General features: G+C 43.0%; 1 protein-coding gene across 5 annotated transcripts in view; it reads left to right on the top strand.

Moving 5' to 3' along the window:
* Positions 1-18268, top strand: part of LOC118421852 (apoptosis-stimulating of p53 protein 2-like) — a 48518-nt gene extending 30250 nt beyond the window's left edge. For all 5 annotated transcript variants that reach the window (XM_035829357.1, XM_035829379.1, XM_035829372.1 and 2 more), the window contains 8 exons: positions 4718-4852; positions 7012-7150; positions 11961-12154; positions 12647-15136; positions 15514-15647; positions 15881-16047; positions 16693-16895; positions 17292-18268. In XM_035829357.1, the coding sequence (XP_035685250.1) occupies positions 4718-4852; positions 7012-7150; positions 11961-12154; positions 12647-15136; positions 15514-15647; positions 15881-16047; positions 16693-16895; positions 17292-17324 (3495 nt within the window). In that variant the 3' untranslated portion in view covers positions 17325-18268. The remainder of the gene's footprint in view (positions 1-4717; positions 4853-7011; positions 7151-11960; positions 12155-12646; positions 15137-15513; positions 15648-15880; positions 16048-16692; positions 16896-17291) is intronic.
* The last annotated feature ends 200 nt before the right edge of the window (positions 18269-18468 follow it).

The raw sequence follows: 18468 nt of genomic DNA, 5'->3' as shown, positions 1-18468 counted from the left end.
TCAACACATACAGTCAAACCTGAACAAGTGACCACTTATTCCTGTTGACCACCCCTTTTTGGTAGTCCCTTATATCATTTTCCCTTTAACACAAGCATCAAGAATCCTGTCCCGACTACCTAACCACATATAGCAGATATTATCGGCCTTCTTGGCCAGTTTTGACTGTAGTTACCTCCATGAAATGTCATGGAGGTTATATTTTACCCCGCGTTTGTGTGTCTGTCTGTGTGTTTGTGTGTGTGTGTGTAAACAAGATAACTCAAGAACGGCTGAGTGGATTGGTATCATACTTGGTGTGTTGGTAGTGTGTGATGAAAGCTGGAAATGATTAGATTTTGGGCCCCCTAGCGGCTCCCCTTGGTACTGCAGCGCAACTTTCGGTTTTGCTATCTCGGTGTTTTGAACATGCTATGGTCACGATTTTTGAGTGTTAGATAGCTCTTGTGCTCAGGAAGAAATGACATAAGTTTGGCCCCCCTAGCGTCTAGTTTTGGGATAGCAGGGGCATTTTTGTCAAAAACTTCTGAAGAGGATAACTCAAGAAGGGAACAACGGATTTTCATGATTTTTGGTATGTAGGTACCTTAGACAATGTTGTACACGATAAGATACTAATTATGCAAAATAGGAATACATTTGCATAATTAATGAGAATATTCTATCGTAGCAGTTTTTTCAATGTATCTCTTGTTTCAGACATGCTATGGTCTTGACATTTAGGTGGTAGATAGCTTTTAGTGCCATGACAAATTGGGGCAAGTTTTAGCCCCCTAACATTTAATTGTGGAACTGCAGGGGCATTTTTGTCAAGACACTTCAAAGAGGATAACTGCAGAAAGGAACGACGGATTGGCATCATTTTAGGCATGCAGGTAGCTTGGGCAAAGATGTTCATAATGATATGCATGTTATGCAAATGAGACTTAATTTGCATAATTAATGAGGAAATTGTATAGTTCCATTGTTTTCAATAACTGGACCTCAATACATGTAACACATGTTTATTATGATAGGTGGAATATAAGCAGATACCGAATATGGTAATGAGGAACTTATTTGCATAATTTATGTAAAAATATAAAACCGCTTTATGATCAATAATGGGAATTTTATGATTGTGACATGTGTACGTTAGTCAATGATGCACAACACCATGCATAAATTATGTTAATGTGTTGGTCAATTGAATGAAATTTACGAAAGCTCTAAATTTTCATGGAGGTATGAGGTCGCCGAACTCTAGTTGCTACATATTCTTTTTTTAAATGTGTGGAAAAGTTTCCTCAGGTTGATAATGTGGTATAGATATCCTATTGTATCATATCATATCATTTATATGTCTTTTACAAAAGAGTATACCAAAAGACTTAAAAAGGAATGATGTGATTTATTTTCTCAACTGATGGTGGAACAATTAAAGAAGTGAATTACATTTACCTGTGATCACATAACTATATTCTAACCACAAACTTCAGCAGAAACACTGTAGGTTATATTGATTTTAGCTTTGTTGTAAGTTAAACTTCAGAGACCTCTTCACATGTGGTCATTTTACTATATAAGGGGTGAATTCAGGTCAGACGTACATCTGGTTATAATCTTGGCTAGGTTTGGGGGGCGTATGTGAGGTTCAGTGTTGACCTTCGCCTGGTTGGTTAGCCAGGAGACTTAAGTTAGAAGGCTGCCTGTAATGATTTAACTACAAACCTTAAGTTTAATTTAACACCAGATTAATAACAGGTGGTTCTAGAAAGATGAAATGACTGCCCCCCACGATTTGGACTTGTTCAAGTCCATATCAATCAACTTATGGGTGACAGTAGAGTGCAGAAGAAATGAAATGAAATGTGAGAATATCACATGCATGCTTCATTTGATTTTTTCAGTTTATCTTAAACTTAAAGCAGAGTAAAAAGACGGATAGCTTTAACAACTTTCCACCAATTTGTGTTTTCATTCTATCAAGATTAATTGATAAATTGGGCATTATCCCCTTGACCTCCAACCCAGTCCAACAGTGTGTGCACATGTGTGCTTAGTGTCTAGGACTTTACACATACTCTACAGTCAGTTTAAGCCTGCTTTACAAGATCTTTCCAACCTTAGCAAGCCATTTATTGTGTCATGCATGAAGTTTGCATTAGCAATAGTTTTCTTGTTGATATGTAATGTCTAAGCCTTGGACTTCAAATGCCCGCCCAGTCGTTGTCAGTTTGCGTTGGCCGGAAGAGTGCTCGTCAAACATAAAGGGGCAGGCCTCCCTGCACATTCCTGTCCATTAGAACACAGTTGTGAGGTTGGCAACTCTGACCTTGAGTTAGAGGTCATGACCATATGGTCAGGTAGGACCTGACAGTTGTGTCATGACTGGAAGTGATCATCAAGTCCAGGGTCTAGCTCAGGGCATGTGATCTGGTGGGTCCTTCCTCAGGTTTGTTCTGTTGAGGAATAGATCAGTTTTACATGATGTAGCTTGTATATCTTGCACATTTCGGAAGGTCTGAGACATGTACATGTAGTTAAAGCTACACCATTCCTTCCACCTAGTACCTGTTACTTCAACCAGATGTCTATCTTTACCAAGCCCTGGGGAGTATTCTTACAATGTTGGAATTTTGGAAGGTACTCTGTTGTGTTCTACCATGTTCCTTTTATCATGCCAAGGTCAGTCATACCCTGGGGAGAAAACTACATGCTGGCTCAGCTGCTGAGGTCATACTGAACTTGACCTTGGCCATGACCTATCAGGACAGTGAGCTCCAGGCTAAGATATCTGTTCCTGCTACATTAGTAAGGATACTCTAAGGAAAGTAATGTTATTTTTATCTATCTACTGTGCAAGTAGCAGCAGCAGTAAGCAGCTAACTGTATCCAGTAGCTGTTTGTCATCAAAAGTATCATAACTGAATTATACTGAAATCTGTCCTTGCCAGTACCATGATAACTGAGAAAGGACAGTTACTAGTTACATTTTAGCAGATGATCTTGAGCAACTGCTATGTTTCCACAGATGTTAGGGATCAGTGCCTTCCTGTTCACCTATCCTCTGACAGTGGTGGAATGTTGGTTCTTCAGTTGACAGTTCCGTTAATCTCTATCAGGCTTATAGTTATACTCCTCCAGGTCAGACCAGGGAGAGGCTATGTGAAAGTACATCTACAGGGCTTAATGATAATTTTTCTTTCTTGGAATTCTAATTGCTTTTTTTCCTGGTAAAATTCCTTGTCAACCATTGCTCCCTGTATTTTTAGCCAAAGGAATGAATAAATAGATAAACTTTCCAATCATAATATTACCCCTCATATTCCCCTCACCATCCTTCAGTGTCTATGTACTAGTGGTCAGTTTGGACAGAAAAGATGCAAACTTTTAAAAACGAAACATTTTATTCTTTACATTTTTTGGATTGACAGGAAACCGTTGATTAACATGAACTTCCTTTTATCTGTGGTCTGAAAGTCCAAAATACGGAAACCAACAAAATCTGCTAGAAATAAAGATGGTAGAAAATATTATGGAAAGCAAACTTTGATAAGCATTTTTTTTTGTTTTGTTTTGGTGTGCTGTGTTTAAAGCTTCTGGTGCTGGTCTATAGAAAAGGCTATAAGCTTATCCCTGTTACATAATGTCCCTGTGGGAAAATAGCTTTCCTCCAGCTAAAAAAGGATCAAGAGATTCAAGACTCATATCCATTTCCATAACATGTTGATTTTATAACTGCCAGTATGCTGAGCTTGTGTCCTGCCTGTTATATAAAGGTTGTACATGTCTTGCTGACTTGGCTGTGGTGTTTCCTTGTGTGGTGGTCACCTTGACCGAAGTACACTGAGTGATATGGTTAAGGCAAAAGGTTCTCAGAGGTTACATAGCATGTTGACTTTAGGATTGTCCTGTTAAGGCCAGTGTGTTTTGGCATATCCGTTTAGGGCAGTGCTTATATTACTACAGTATATTCTTATTGAACATGTCTGAGGGCCAATTTAGAATAACCTGTGTGCAACTCAAAATCATTGGTCACTGACAGCTTTGAAAGATCTTTGATTGTTGAAAGGCCTTGTAGATCATCAACTATTAAGTAATTTCTGTCTGAACAGTCGTGCCTCTCTGGAATGCCCACTTGATTGAAGCTATCATAGAAAGAAGTTAGTAAAGAAATTGGCGTGGCCTTATGCATATGGCCTGTCCCATTTGAGAGCTGTACTAGAACCTGTACATGTACAGTAAGTAAAAAATGTAGGTATGATCCAATGCGGACTTTACATTATGCAAGAACCAAGTAAATAACTTGGTATGGCTGAGGACCTATCCCTTCTGAGTGTTGTATGATACATGTACATTGTATTGGATGCTGGCATGACTATTCTCTGCCCTGTATGTGTGCATATACATTGGCTGTATTGGATGCTGACTTGACCTTTCTCTGCCCTATGGTATATGTGTACATGTACATTGACTGTATTGGATGCTGACTTGACCATTCTCTGCCCTGTATGTGTACATGTACATTGACTGTATGGGATGCTGACTTGACCATTCTCTGCCCTGTATGTGTACATGTACATTGACTGTATGGGATGCTGACTTGACCATTCTCTGCCCTGTATGTGTACATGTACATTGACTGTATGGGATGCTGACTTGACCATTCTCTGCCCTGTATGTGTACATGTACATTGACTATTGAATGCTGACCTGACCATTCTCTGCCCTTTAGCTGCCTCCTGGGCTGGACCTGACCTTGGCAGACCTGCAGGAGATGGCCACCAGGCAGCAGCAGCAGATCGAGAGTCAGCAGCAAATGTTGGTCGCAAAGGAACAGAGACTGAAATTCCTCAAACAGCAAGATAAGGTGAGTTGTGTCATTTGGTCGCTTTGATACCTAGCATTGCAAAAAGACAGCAAGATATCCTTGGTGTTTTGTTAGAGGGTTTGGACAATATACTTACTTGCAGCTATACGGATGGAGTTGCTAGCCTGCAAGCCTGGACAGATGTGTGTATCTAACCTTTACCAACGAGCCTAGTTATGCATATGCATAGTCCCGCCAAAGTTAATAAGAAGGTCAGTGCAAGCTTCTGAGTTCCTAGAAAAAACCCAAGGCTTAGATTTATAATACCTGGAGGGAAGTGTTATCAGTCTTGTCAAATGCTGATAAGATTTGTACTTAGTTTAGACTATTTGCATTGAAATTCTCCAAGAAAACCCGACACTTTATCTGAGTAAAGAAAAGCTGTGCTATCTTGAGTGGTTGCAGGCCCACAGGGAGGAACCAAACCCTGCCCATCAGCCAAAGGCCAGACAAGACATGGTGTAAGGTTTCCCCAGCACTGTGAAGTCTGCCGCAGATGTCAAGTTGAACTCTGAAGGCTTCAGTCTGTTGAGGCTGGGAGGGGGAGAGGAGGGGGAGGTACCAGAGGGTGGGTGGGCAGGATAAAACGGTTCTCTACCACTAGTGCACTGGGAGCACCTCAGTGATAAGCTCTGCTAATAAATATCTGGTTATGACTGTAACATCTGATCTCAAGATGGGGTCTAGCAACAACAAATTGAAGGATTATACTTGGAGTTAGACTTGAATTATAGGATTTAGTGAATCATCCAAAAGTTTCAGAGGCAGTGTTCCCTTTTAAGGCTTGTCTGGAGGATATGTTTTTGTAAGGTTATTTGCTAACCAGGGACTAGGTAGACTAGGTATGGGCCATAAATGGGCTGAGTGCAAACTTTTTTTATAGGAAGACTTACCCCTGTCAAAGCTTGAGCTTGATCCATATTGTTGATTTCCAGAAGGTTCCCTTATTTTTGTAATCTCCAAGCAGATCTATTGGTGTATTGAAAGGGCCAACCGTATCCAACAGGCCTCCTGTGGCCTGTTCTGCTTTGAGATAAGTATATTTCCACTAAAAGTCTGCCAAATCACTTTGGACCTGCGAACATTGGCCGATCTCTAAAAACCGGACAATGGTCAAAAGAACACAGGGCTTATGGCTGCAGAAAAAGCAAATTAGACCTATTATAGACAGATTTATACCAACTTTTCTTCTGTATGACAAGGGCATCAAGGGACTCGGTTGACTCAGTCAAATTTATGTGGCTAGATCGGACGACCTGTAAGGCCATCGCTTCCATATTGAAATTAACCCGTGTGACATGCTAGAATTTCTACTTTTAGGACGGCTAATTATAGGAGAAATGAGAAGTTCAGTGCCAATCTCCTGTTCTCGCGTATACCTCGAATGTACAAACTTGACAGCAGTGACGTCTATCGTTTGTAAATCGCAGTCATCCTGGGTTCAAGTTTGTAATCTCGGCATTGGATAACACACCATCAAAGTCAGCGAGAAATTTGTAAAAGGTTCTGAGAGGACAGAGAAGCGCCCTGGCACATTCTAGACGTGAACTCAAGCTAGAGCTATGTGGGTGTGGAGGTGCCGGATAGTTGGCTAGCAGTAATATGTATGTGGTAACAATGTGCAGATCTGAAAGCAAACAAGTCATTTCCTGTACGTGTAAAGTATACGCCATGATTTTGAGACTATTTGAAATAACAAGTGAATGCGACAATAACTTTGGCATTTTACATATATAGACAAAATTGCAGACTTAATCAATCACTCTCCCAAAAGTAGTTTTTATACATTTACAGAATAGAACTAGCTTTGTTGGGGTGGTGTTAAGCAGTGTGGTGGCTGTTACTGCTTGTGTTCAGGTTGTCATGATATGTTTGTAACTCCTCTTAGTATACCTACAGCCTGAGTAAGTAAAACTTCCTTATGCAAAACTGTATCCAAGTATTATACAGCCAATGTAAAAGCTTAATGTACAGTTATAAGGTCATTTCATAATGGTTAGACATCTGTGAACATGTCTCAAGTCAAGAGAGGAAAGTTTTTTTTTTTCATTTCTATGTCTGTGTGTGTTAGGGTGTGTGTCCGTTCCTGAGTTTACTTGATGAGGGTGAATTCTGCTAACTCTGATTGCCTTGTTTTCTTTCTGTTGTACTGTGTACAGGCCCAGCAAGAAATGGCGGAAGAAAACGAGAGATTGCGTATGCTGCGAGACAAGGTGGAAAGCCAGGAGATGAAACTGCGCAAACTCAGGTCACTTCGGGGGCAGGCAGAGCAGCAAAGGACCACCAATTCCAACTTGTGTAAGTCCAGTCTCTAACAATTTTTTTTGGGGGGGGGGGGCATTCCAGTTATGTTGCCTGAGTGTCATCCTATAGTTTACCCACTCACTCCCTCACCATACATTTTGTAAGAATTTTCTGTGGGAGCGAGAATTGGAACCCCTGCTTGATCCTTCACATATCATATTGTGAAGAAACGAGCCTGGGTAAACTTAATAGGATGGTACCCATGCTATCATTGATAGGAGAGGAGGCATGGTCCTGACGCTGGTTTTGTCCCCCCAAATTTATCCAAGCACATGGGGTCATCCCTTCTCAATTATTTTGTGTGCAGAAGTTGAATAGTGGGTCTTCACTATACGAAAGGCTTACCACCCCATCAGAAGGGCAGTCTGATTGCTGAAAGACAAACCTCTTGATTTCCACCTTGTGTGCAAAAGCAGGATGACCAATGTCCTTAATTCCAGTTTACTGGTACATGTGTAACATTAGAGCCTCTATAAAGCTGTGATATCTGTACCCTGTGATTTTCGAGGCCAGACAGGATACAGAACAAGGCCAACATGGTGTAAAAGTACACCAGACATGTCCTGTGGTTGTTTTCTTAACCTAGTTCAAACCCTTGAAGTTCTTATAGAAGATTAGAAAGTATGTTATTATGATTATGTACTGGTGTTGTCACTACCCAATGTAGGTCAGGTTAAAAGTCTAGTCACTGATGCTGATAACTAGGCAAAAATTTGTACTGAGGCAAGCTTAGGAAAGGTACAGTAAATTCTGGTAGCCCGACACAATGTAAGAATCAGAATCTATCTAAGACATTACGCAAAATTTCATATAATTGTTAGAAACATTTAATTGCATACAAATGATATACATGTCCCCAACGAAGTTGTGCCACAGCCACCTTTGAACTAGTGGTAAAATGTCGTTGTGGGCCTATTGGCCTTGGAGCCAAGGATCCACCCTGTGTAGGGCCTAGAAACAGTCTGGCATCCAGGCTAGTTTCTCCTGTGGTGCTGTATGTTTTATACTTCTGGATACAGCCCTGACAATGGAACCAATTCATTGGTCTCCCTGCAAATCCACCAGGGAGGAGACCTGTCATACTTAACCCTCCCCTCCTGAGGAGCCACTTCAGACTCTGACAGCTCCAGAGTTCCATAGCCATTTACCTAGTGCTCTAAGTGGACTACTGTCCCTGTGGGTTCTGCAAGTTCCCTTAGGGCGCACTGAAAGAAACAATAGTTACATTGTGGGATATTGCTACATGTCAGCATGCTGATCAAATCTTCCTTGGCATAGGCCTTGGAATCATTCCCAGGATGGGGTATCAAATTCTGGAACCTGGTGCATGAGTATCCTAAATAGTGTGTGATGCAGAGGGTTTTTTTACAAGGACTGCATGCTAGCCTGGTTATCCCAACTCATTATAGCTGTGGAGGCTCTTTCATCCTCTATGGGAAGCAGGAAGTTAGTTACCATGTAATATCAAACACCTGCCAATGTCTGTCCTCTGTGCAACTACAATGTACTTGTTAACTTCAGCATGTCACCATCACTAATTCTTTGCCTATGGAATATCCTCACTTGTGCCTAGCCATCAGAATTCTGAACACAGTGAGGTGTTCAATCAAAATGTCAGAAACTCTTCTTGTCCTTCGTTCACAACTTGACATCAAGGTTTTATGTGCTACCAGCATAACATATGCTATTGGTTGCATGTTTTTACCACCAAATGAAGCTAAAAATTATAAGCCAGCGCCAGCTGTCCAAGTAGTTGAATGAAGAACCATTATTGTACATTTTTGCCTATGGCCAAGTACAGGTCCCAAAACATTTGCCAGGGGCCCCCAAATTACCAGTTGAATCTCTTAGAGACCCTAAAACATACCAAAATTCAGGTAAATGCATAAAAAGGATTTGGGAGTTATCCCAAAGACACATACACATCCAAAAATTGTACCTCTGCTAGAGGTGACCCTCCTTCTGTGAGGTAAAAAAGAAAACCATTCTGCACAAGTTTAGGTACTGTAGAAGCCAGTTAATTGCACAACGGATTAACGCACACTTCTGTTTATTGCACGGAATCCCAAAGTCCCAAACCAGTGCGGTCCAGCTAGATAACTTCGCATTATTGCACTACCCGGATTATTGCACGAAATACGCTGGCAAATGGGATGTGCAATTAAGCGGCTTCCACTGTAGTATGTAATATGGATTTGGCTTCTCAAAGTGAACAGCATATGGGAAGCACATGTTGACAAACTGCTTCAGAAAAGGGTCTTTACACCTGTTACCCTTGGTGGTTACTGGGGCAGGTCCTATTAATTATAGTAACCAAATGTAAACACAATTAAAGCTGCTCTGGCTGCATCAGGGAGATTCAAAGCATGCACGTGATAAACTCAGTGGGAATGACCAAAAACATCAGGAACCTCAAAGTAAACCCACCATCATGGACCATGAAAAATGTGGTGACAGCTGAACTAGCAAATACAGTTGCACAAACAAATCACATAGTGTTCAAAGCAGGCAGAAATTTATTTGTGCACATACCTCACAATGCACATAGCGCATACGTGCAGCTACAGCTAATAATATATGTCTAGCAGTACCTCAAGAAGAACTAGATTGTGACTTCTAAAAAAAAAGTGCGACATATGATTACATGATACACAAAACATTTTTGCAAGCTTGTAGTTTGGCTAAAATTCAATGAATATCTAGATCCATCATTAAAGCAATACCTAATGCTAGCTGTTATATAAGAAGACTGGCCATAAATCAAGGCCATGTTTTGTTAGTTGATGATGAGGAAGCGTCAGCACAGACAGGTGGAAATGTCTGTGCCATACAGGGAAGCTCCTGCTGAGAGGCTGTCAGGACCTGCACCAGGGGGTACACATGTGAACAATCCTGCTCTCACTGAGCCAGCCATCTGCCATGTTTGGGTTGGCTCAAATGTCATAGAGGTCGTCCCCTCTTTGGACATGGTCAACTCTGCCTGCCCTAAAAATATCCGAACATGTATCCAACTTTGTTTACAGGCAGTTGCCAAAGAAGCCTCCAGTAATATAGACTTGTGCCCATCACTATCTTCATAGTTGTAAAAACTCTATCGATTAGTCACTGATCTAATGTACTATAGGGATGATTATAGCCTACATTTTTGTATTCTAGTAACTGACTTTGGCTCACCCACTCACTATCTTGTTTATCATTATGATTCACTTTGGCCCATAATATAAAAGAATTTGATGTTCCTTATATTATCTCATCATCGGCGTCCGCTCATGGCCGAGCATTAGTTCATGTTATCTATATATATTCTAATTACCTTCTGATTTGCTTTGACTTTGGATGAAATAAGCCTGCATATTTTCTTGGATTGACCAGTATGTACCAAAACCAAGGTGATTTGTGTACAGATAAACAATAAACAAACAAGGAAATGAAGTGACCCAACCTGCTTTGACTTAGCCTGGTTACCAAACCCCAGCCCGATCTCAAGTATCTATCTATTTTGAGGTTGGGGTATGGTATCCAGGCTAGCCTTGACTGCAATCATTCTGTAAGAGAGTCACTAGGATTTGAAAATAAAACATCTTGAAATGATTGTTTGGAACACAAACATCCTTATTTTGAGCCACTATTATATAGGTTCACTTATCTGGCTAGTTGCCTTTACATCTGTGGTACTAGTTAGAAGAGAGACAAAACAACACTGACCTTTGTCCTACAGGCTTAGCCATTTAGATACAGTAAACAAGAGTCCGCCTATTTCCCTCTACACTCTGCCCAGACTGATTTGGTAATTCAGTGGTCCTGGCTAAACTGTCATTTTCTCCCACCTTTCCACTACATACTGCAACTGTGGAGTGAACAGAGAATTGTCAGTTTGCTCAACAAAATTTGAATTTTTTTTATTGTTCAGATGTGGATTGAGAAGAAAATGATGTTGCTTGAGTGGCCGATACCATATCAGTTCCCAAATGAAGCTATACGCATGAGCACCCTTCTAGTTCTAGTAGGTATTTTTTGCCTGAGGAAAGTCTGAAATAACATGCCCATTTTCCTGGTAGTTAATGAACTTGTTCTGTGAAGTTGATAGTTGGCATACCATCATGATTATAGCATGATGTCATGTTCCCTGTGGGCTGGCCACCTGTTCTCCTTCCTGGCACTTGTTTCTCTCCATGAGTTAACAGGAACATGTGGAAATCTTATGCAAACAAAAATAGCCACCACAGGGCTGTTGTCTAGCTCTAGATGTGTTTTCTGTCCTGTCCCACCCATTTTTTGTGAGCCCATGTTATCAATTTCTGTTCTTAGATCTCTGGTTTTAAGCTGATGAAACTGTCATCAATTAATCATGTCATAAGATTTAGATGTTTTTGATGGACAGGTTAAAATTTTTGTCCCCAACAAACAAATGTCCTTGGGCAAAGGGATGGGTCCTTGAAGGCTTGAGACTGCCCCAGACTAGCAACACTATATGCACATGTGCTAGAAAACCAAAATCAAGGAACTTGATTCAGTGGTAATGAACATTATACTGAGCAACCTTCAATTCAAATGTATTTTCAAAGGGTATTTAATAATGAGATCAAGAACAGTACAGACCTATAATCTTCCTCAGCAAGCTGACCACACTGAGGAACAGTCGTAAATAGTTCCTATTTGTGACAGGCTCCATGAATTGCTGCTTTTCTTGACAGTTTTGCTTGGAAGTTGGATGTTTGTGGAGTGATTGTCCCTGTGGTGCACTGGTGGCAATTGTGAGATCTTCCCAGCTCTCCTACAATGCTGATTTTTGTTTGCATTTCAGCTTCAGAGCTGGAGTCGGTGCGCCAGCTGTTCTCGGAGAAGCAGAAGGAGCTTGCGGCGGCGGTGTCACGTGTGGACGGGCTGACGAAGCAGCTGGAGGACCTGCGGACGGGGAAGGTGAACGGGTACAACGGGGACATCTCGCACGCGGCATCCATGTCGGCGGAACTAGAGAGGCTCAGGAAAGAGCTCATGGTGAGTTGCACATTTGTACAAGGCTTTTGAACTACTATTGAAACATCTAAAGGAAACAACATCTACAGGAAATTCATGCACTGAAATGTTTCACTTTGGAGTCAAGCGAAAGATAGGCAATACAATACACAGAGGACATGTAATAATTTGGACTGCCAGTTGTACTTTGTAGATAATCTGACAGATGAAATTTCGATAACATTAAGAAGACAGGCCCTTATCCTTAGTGCTTTGTTAATTATGACTTTTTATTTTGGTTTGGCAGCCAAAAGTTTGCTCGGGTACCATCCTAGGTAGTTTATTAGGTCTCCCGTACTCTTTCATTCACCAACTAATTGGTGGACTAGTTAGGATGGCTAGTTAGCTAAAGGTAACCACTGTAGAGTGATTAGTCACATCAATGACTTGTTATTAAGATATTAAGATATCCAGAATTTCTGAAAATTTTGAAAATGCACGTATTGGAGAATAACTTATGTTTATCATTTATAGATTCGGAACAGGCTGAATGACCAGCAAAATGCCAAACTGCAAGCACAGAGGGAGTCCCTCAACCAGCGAAACAACGAAATGTCTTTCATGGACAAGAGAATAGCCGAGCTGACGGACAGGCTCAGGAAAAAGAAAGCAGCTCAGCAGCAGCGACAGCCAAACAAGGCGAACCAGAACGACAGCGAGTCCCCAACTAAGGGCCAGCCAGGGAAGGCACAGAACATTGCCGCTGTAGAACCGTACATTCAGCAACCCAAGCAGTCCAGGGACAACCTGAAGCCCAACGGAAGGGCCTACACAGAGCCAATCAAGGAAATGCCAAACGATGGTGACCTGAAACAGGGTAATTACCTGCCCAACGGAGGACTGCCAGTCATGCCGACCCACTTTACTCCCGAGAAAAGCAATTTCACTCCTTCCAAGGGGCATTCGGAAGCCTATGCAGTAATGGAGGAAACCCTAAAGTCTGTGGAAGGAGAACCATCTCAACTTAAGTCTCCCTATGGAAAGGGACAGTCACCAAAGTCTAAGGACTATGGTGTAGGACTTAGCCTGGCACCCAGACCCTTTGTTCCTGGAGGGACAACGTTGAAATCATATGGTTCAGACTCTTCTATGAGTAGCCAGGCCAGCGGGAGGGGTCAGCCTGAAGGTGTGAATGATAACAGTGCACGCAGCTCACCTGTAGTAGAAGGGAGGGCTGTAAATGGTCAGGGAAACAACCACATTGCAACACAGAATTCTAGGCCAAATTATTTGAATGTGGAAGGCGCGACCATGGGGCGACTTAGTCCCCAACTTGAGCGCAAACCGAAGGATGGAGGGTTGTACGTGGCCAAAGATAGGCCCCACTCGAGTTACGAGCTGCTAGACATGATTAGAGAACAGGACTCAGCCGCAATGAGGAAAAACTACCACAGTTCGAGTGATTTGCCTGGAGACACACAAAGGGAACAGGGTTCTTCAAAGAAGATGCCCCCCAAAACGAGGCCCAAACCATCAAATGGCCATAAAAATAGTAGCCAACCAGATGGACCTTCCCCTTCGATTTCAGGCTCTTCAAGCAAATTAGATACCTCACCAAAAGCCCTCGACACAGCACTAGCTATCCTGAAAGGAGGCAACAGGCCGCCAGTCTCGAGTCCTGGATACACATCTTACAGGTCAGGGCCGCATGTAACTAGGGCCGGTTTCACGTCCCCTACAACAAGCGATGCTTTGTCGTTCCCATCTCCTGGCCAACAGCAGGGCAGGACAGACAAGTCGATGGTGCGGGCGGTGACGGTCAGTACGTCGCAGGCAGCCGGGGAGGGCTCTCAAACACTGCGACCCTTATCTTCCACCTCCTCTCAAGGAGGGAAGGTGGAGTCGCCGACGGCAACTGTACGACCACTCCCTCAGGACGGGCAGGGTGCGATGGAAGCATACGCTCCTGTCTCCTCACAAACCGTGCCATACCCACCAAACCAGGGACAGGCGGCGGGCCCGTACGCACCCGTGTCAACCGTCTTGAGCGGACCTTTCCCGCCTGCATCGGCGCACGGGGGCCAGCCTGTTCGGGCACCGTCTCCCACCAAACAGGGTCACTACCAACAGGAACCCTCCCCCACACAAACAAGCAGTCAGGGAAGAATGGGCCAACCCCCTGACTCGAGGGAAAGGCCACCCTCGCCAAGGAAGCATCCTCCTCAGTACACAGGACCTCAGCATCCAGCAGAAGGTAGCCAGCAGAGGCCATCGTCTCCGAGGAAGCACTCCAGTCCTCCTAGCTCCCAAAGCAGCCCTCCCACATCACCATCAGGACAGAGTGCCTCCCCGGAGTACATCATCCCGGATGATTCTGCGCAGGCAAGAAAAAATAATGTGGAGGAATTCCAGGATGATTCGTTTGACCCCAGGCGACCGGTCAGCCCAACTAAGCACCTCACGCCCAAGCCAGGCAGTGCCTACGAAAGGCTCTTCCCCAACGCAGACCCTGAGAAGATCCGGAGGATAGCCCACGCGCCTCGGCCACTCAGAAAGAGACACTCCTTCAATGAAGGCGAGGGTTCTCCAGCCCAACAGCAATACTATCGAGGGAGCCCTCCAGCTCACTTGGCCGCCCAGGGCCCTCCCCCCGCGTACCCAAGTTCCCCCAAACCCCAGGAACAAGAGAGCCCTGCTAGTCCTCCGTACGGCAGCCCAGCTCCAGATACACAACAGAATGTTTCCCCCACCAGAGAAATGCCGGAGCAGGCGCAGAATGGTACACAGAACAACGGGCAGACTTCGCCCCAGCAGCCACCACCATCGCCGCAGCAGCCGCCACAACAACCCCGCAGCCCACCACCCAGCCAGCCTGCCAAACCTATGCAACCAGAGAAGAAGAGCAACCTGAAGGGCAGGAACGGGGTGAAGCCCAAACGGAACGTCAGGTTCGACCCGCTGGCTCTGCTGCTGGACGCATCGCTGGAGGGAGAGTTTGACCTGGTGCAGGACATCATCAACCAGGTGAGAATCATGGACACGGTTGTTGTTTGATTGTCTTATCACTGACATCAAAGTAATACAAATGTATAGTCAATGTGTAGTAACAAATTACTACAAACACAAATTGTCTTTTAGCTCTATTGAAAGAAGACTTAGACATTTTGAGCATACTGGATTCTTTGCTTAGAAATGTGGTAACTTTTCTCTTCTACTCCCAGACTGTTGACAAAAAGTTGATCCAAACTCTTCATGCTGTTATATGAATTTGAAAGAAGGGAAAACACCACTGTCGGTGACCATAGCATTACTGGTATTGTACAGATAATGTAGCCAGGGGCCCAGGGCTGTATTTCAAAGAATTAGAATAATGACATGTCCTGTTATTTCCTTGTGCCCAGGTTGAGAATCCGAGTGGTTCAAATGACGAGGGGATCACGGCGCTGCATAACGCCATCTGTGCCGGCTACCACGACATTGTCACCTTCCTGGTGGAGTATGGGTGCGACGTCAACTCACAGGACAGCGACGGATGGTGGGTTACCATGAATTCGTTAACTTTCACGGAATTTCATGGTGGGACAGAAAAGGAGAATTTTGCTGTCTCTGTAGTACAATAGTAAAGCAATGGAAACTCATATTCACGGCATCATGAAGAGGTAATAATAAAGGCTCTCAATGTCTCAGACAGATCTGTGGGACTGAAAGGTAAAATGGGAAAACTCAAATTAAGTATGTACCCATACATCAATGTCTGTATGTCCCCAGGACCCCTCTCCACTGTGCAGCATCCTGTAACAACATGCCCATGGTGGAGCTGCTGGTGACCGGCGGGGCCTGCATCTTCGCCACGACCATCAGTGACGTGGAGACGGCAGCAGAGAAGTGTGAGGAGCTGGAGGACGGGTTCACCGGCTGCTCCGAGTACCTGTATGGTGAGTTTCACCTCCTCACACAGTATCTGTATATGTGCCTTTGGGGCTCAGCAATTTACTTCCTTGGAGGTAGTAGTAGTATTCAGTATTGGAGGTAGACTCGAATAGTCACTAAATGTACATTACTCCTTAAAACTGTTTGTACCAACCTGTTTCTACCAATGACGTTCCCCTCATTGAAAACTCTGTTTTCATGCTGATCTGTCAGTGGCTTTGGTATAACTGCCCACAATGCTGTAGTTTTGAAGGCAGGAGACAATTAAATTACTTGTGTCAATATGCTTCCTATCCACTATGCACTGAGTTGAACCTTTTTGTGTGAGTTGAAAATTTAACTTTGTATAAAAGTCACAAATTTTTTGTTGTAGTGAGTTTCTGTGCTCTAACATAAGAGTTAACTGTACTCAGGGCTGAAACAAAGGACATTGCCTTATTAGAAACTACAGTGTTACAGCTTAGAACTAGTTTTTATATTGGTTGAAGATTGTATCAGGCTTGTTCCATCTGTAGATCACCCGTGTAAGCATCTTAACCTTCAACTCTATAATCAATACAAATTGGGTGCCAAATGGATGGCTATCTTACATATCTCAGCATGCACAGCAGCTGTGGTCTGTTTCATGGAACTATTGCCTAACTCTGCAGGTATCCAAGAGAAGATGGGGATCGTCAACGGCGGGCTAGTCTACGCCCTGTTTGACTATGACGCAGAGGAGCCGGACGAACTCCAGTTCAGGGAGGGGGAACCCCTCTACGTGCTGCGCAAAGGCGATGCCGACGAGATCGAGTGGTGGTGGGCACGCAACCAGGAAGGGAAGGAGGGATATGTGGCCAGGAACTTACTTGGGGTGGGTAGACTTGCTTGTTTGTGCATCAGAACTACTAGTCAGTCATGCTTTAATTTCTCAGGTTGTAAGCATGTTATAGATGTGCAATTGAATTGTGGCAACACCAAAAAACGGTAATAGAAATACATACTAAACATTTTTCATCGTCATCATCATACTATTCATCTCAGAGAGTTGGACTTAACAGAGTTGGCCTTACATTCAATATACATGTACCAGGTCCTTTCCATTAAGACATTTTTCTGGATCGATCTACTGGTAACCTGTGGACAATTTGCATCAACATTTCCCAGGAGAGTTGAAAAAAGCTAATGGCTTGTTGGTTAGTATAAATTACTTGAACATGTTTATGTGTTTCCAACCAAATCTTAATGTTTATAAAACTTCTTTTTCCAGATGTCCCCAAGAATTCCGCAAAAACGACCTTGAGGTAGATTGAAGAAATCATGACAGCACAACCAACAGACTTGCCAACTACTGCAGTTTTACTGAACAGCCGTGTGTTTGCTAGCCAGAGTAGAGAGAGCCTTTTGTTTTTCTTTTAAAGATGTGAGCGGGTTGAAGAGCATGGAAGAAGGAAAGTGAGCTGTGCTGGTGTAGTTTGGTTTGAATCAGATAGAGGGAGCTTCTGAACTGAAGAAAGAATTGTGAGGGGAGGTTATGGCACTGAAGGATTGTTAGAATGCAGCTTTGTTGTACAGAATGCATGTTGACTGTTGTGTATGAGTGTGGCTGTAACTTGTGCTAAAAAATTATGGATTTTAAAACACCAGCATTTCATGCAACCTTGAATTTTTAATTAGAAAATTCTGTAAGATTTTGTGATTTCTTGAGAAGAAAGTGCAATTCATTTGCAGAAGTGTGATGCCATCTCATTTTCCTTGCATGAATTTCCTGGTTGTACCTTTTCCTGTTTGTATAAGGGAGCATTTCCCTTTGTACAGTTGTCCAGAAATGTGTCTTATGTTACAAACGTGTGTATATAATATGCGGCTGTGTAGCCAGGGGCGGTAGAGGAATAACTTTTGTATCATCGTATTTATCAATTGTATTTAACTAGCAGCTTACATAACACTGGTGTAGAAGGCCCAAGAAACTTGTAGTACACGCCTTTTTTATTTATTCTGCTTTGTAGTAGCTGGAGCTAGTATGGTGATGACAAGACCTTGCCAGTAGCGATGACGCTGGCAAAACCCACCGTGTATGATACCGAAGTAGCCGAACGTGACAGAATTCTGGATCTGAATGAATTCTAATAGGGGACAAGTTGTATCATGTGATCACGACAAGAAAATGTCGAATTCTAAATGTATGAATCCAAGGCACCCATGAGATCATGTGACTGTACAATAAATGAAGCCTGGAGAAATCTGTGTCTGTTGTGCTTGTCGTTTGGTACTTAGTGTTTGTGACACTAAAATGAATTTCAGTATTATATTCTACCATAATACATATTATGCAATGAACAGATGTACAAAATATACTCGTGATGTTACTAAACTTCGAACCTTCATGTAATTTGAGCCTGGAGGCATGGATCACTAGCTGGAAGTATGATTTGTAAGATTCACTA

Source organism: Branchiostoma floridae, chromosome 1, assembly GCF_000003815.2.
Source record: "Branchiostoma floridae strain S238N-H82 chromosome 1, Bfl_VNyyK, whole genome shotgun sequence".
Lineage (NCBI taxonomy): Eukaryota > Metazoa > Chordata > Leptocardii > Amphioxiformes > Branchiostomatidae > Branchiostoma > Branchiostoma floridae.
This window is presented reverse-complemented; position numbering and strand designations above follow the sequence as displayed.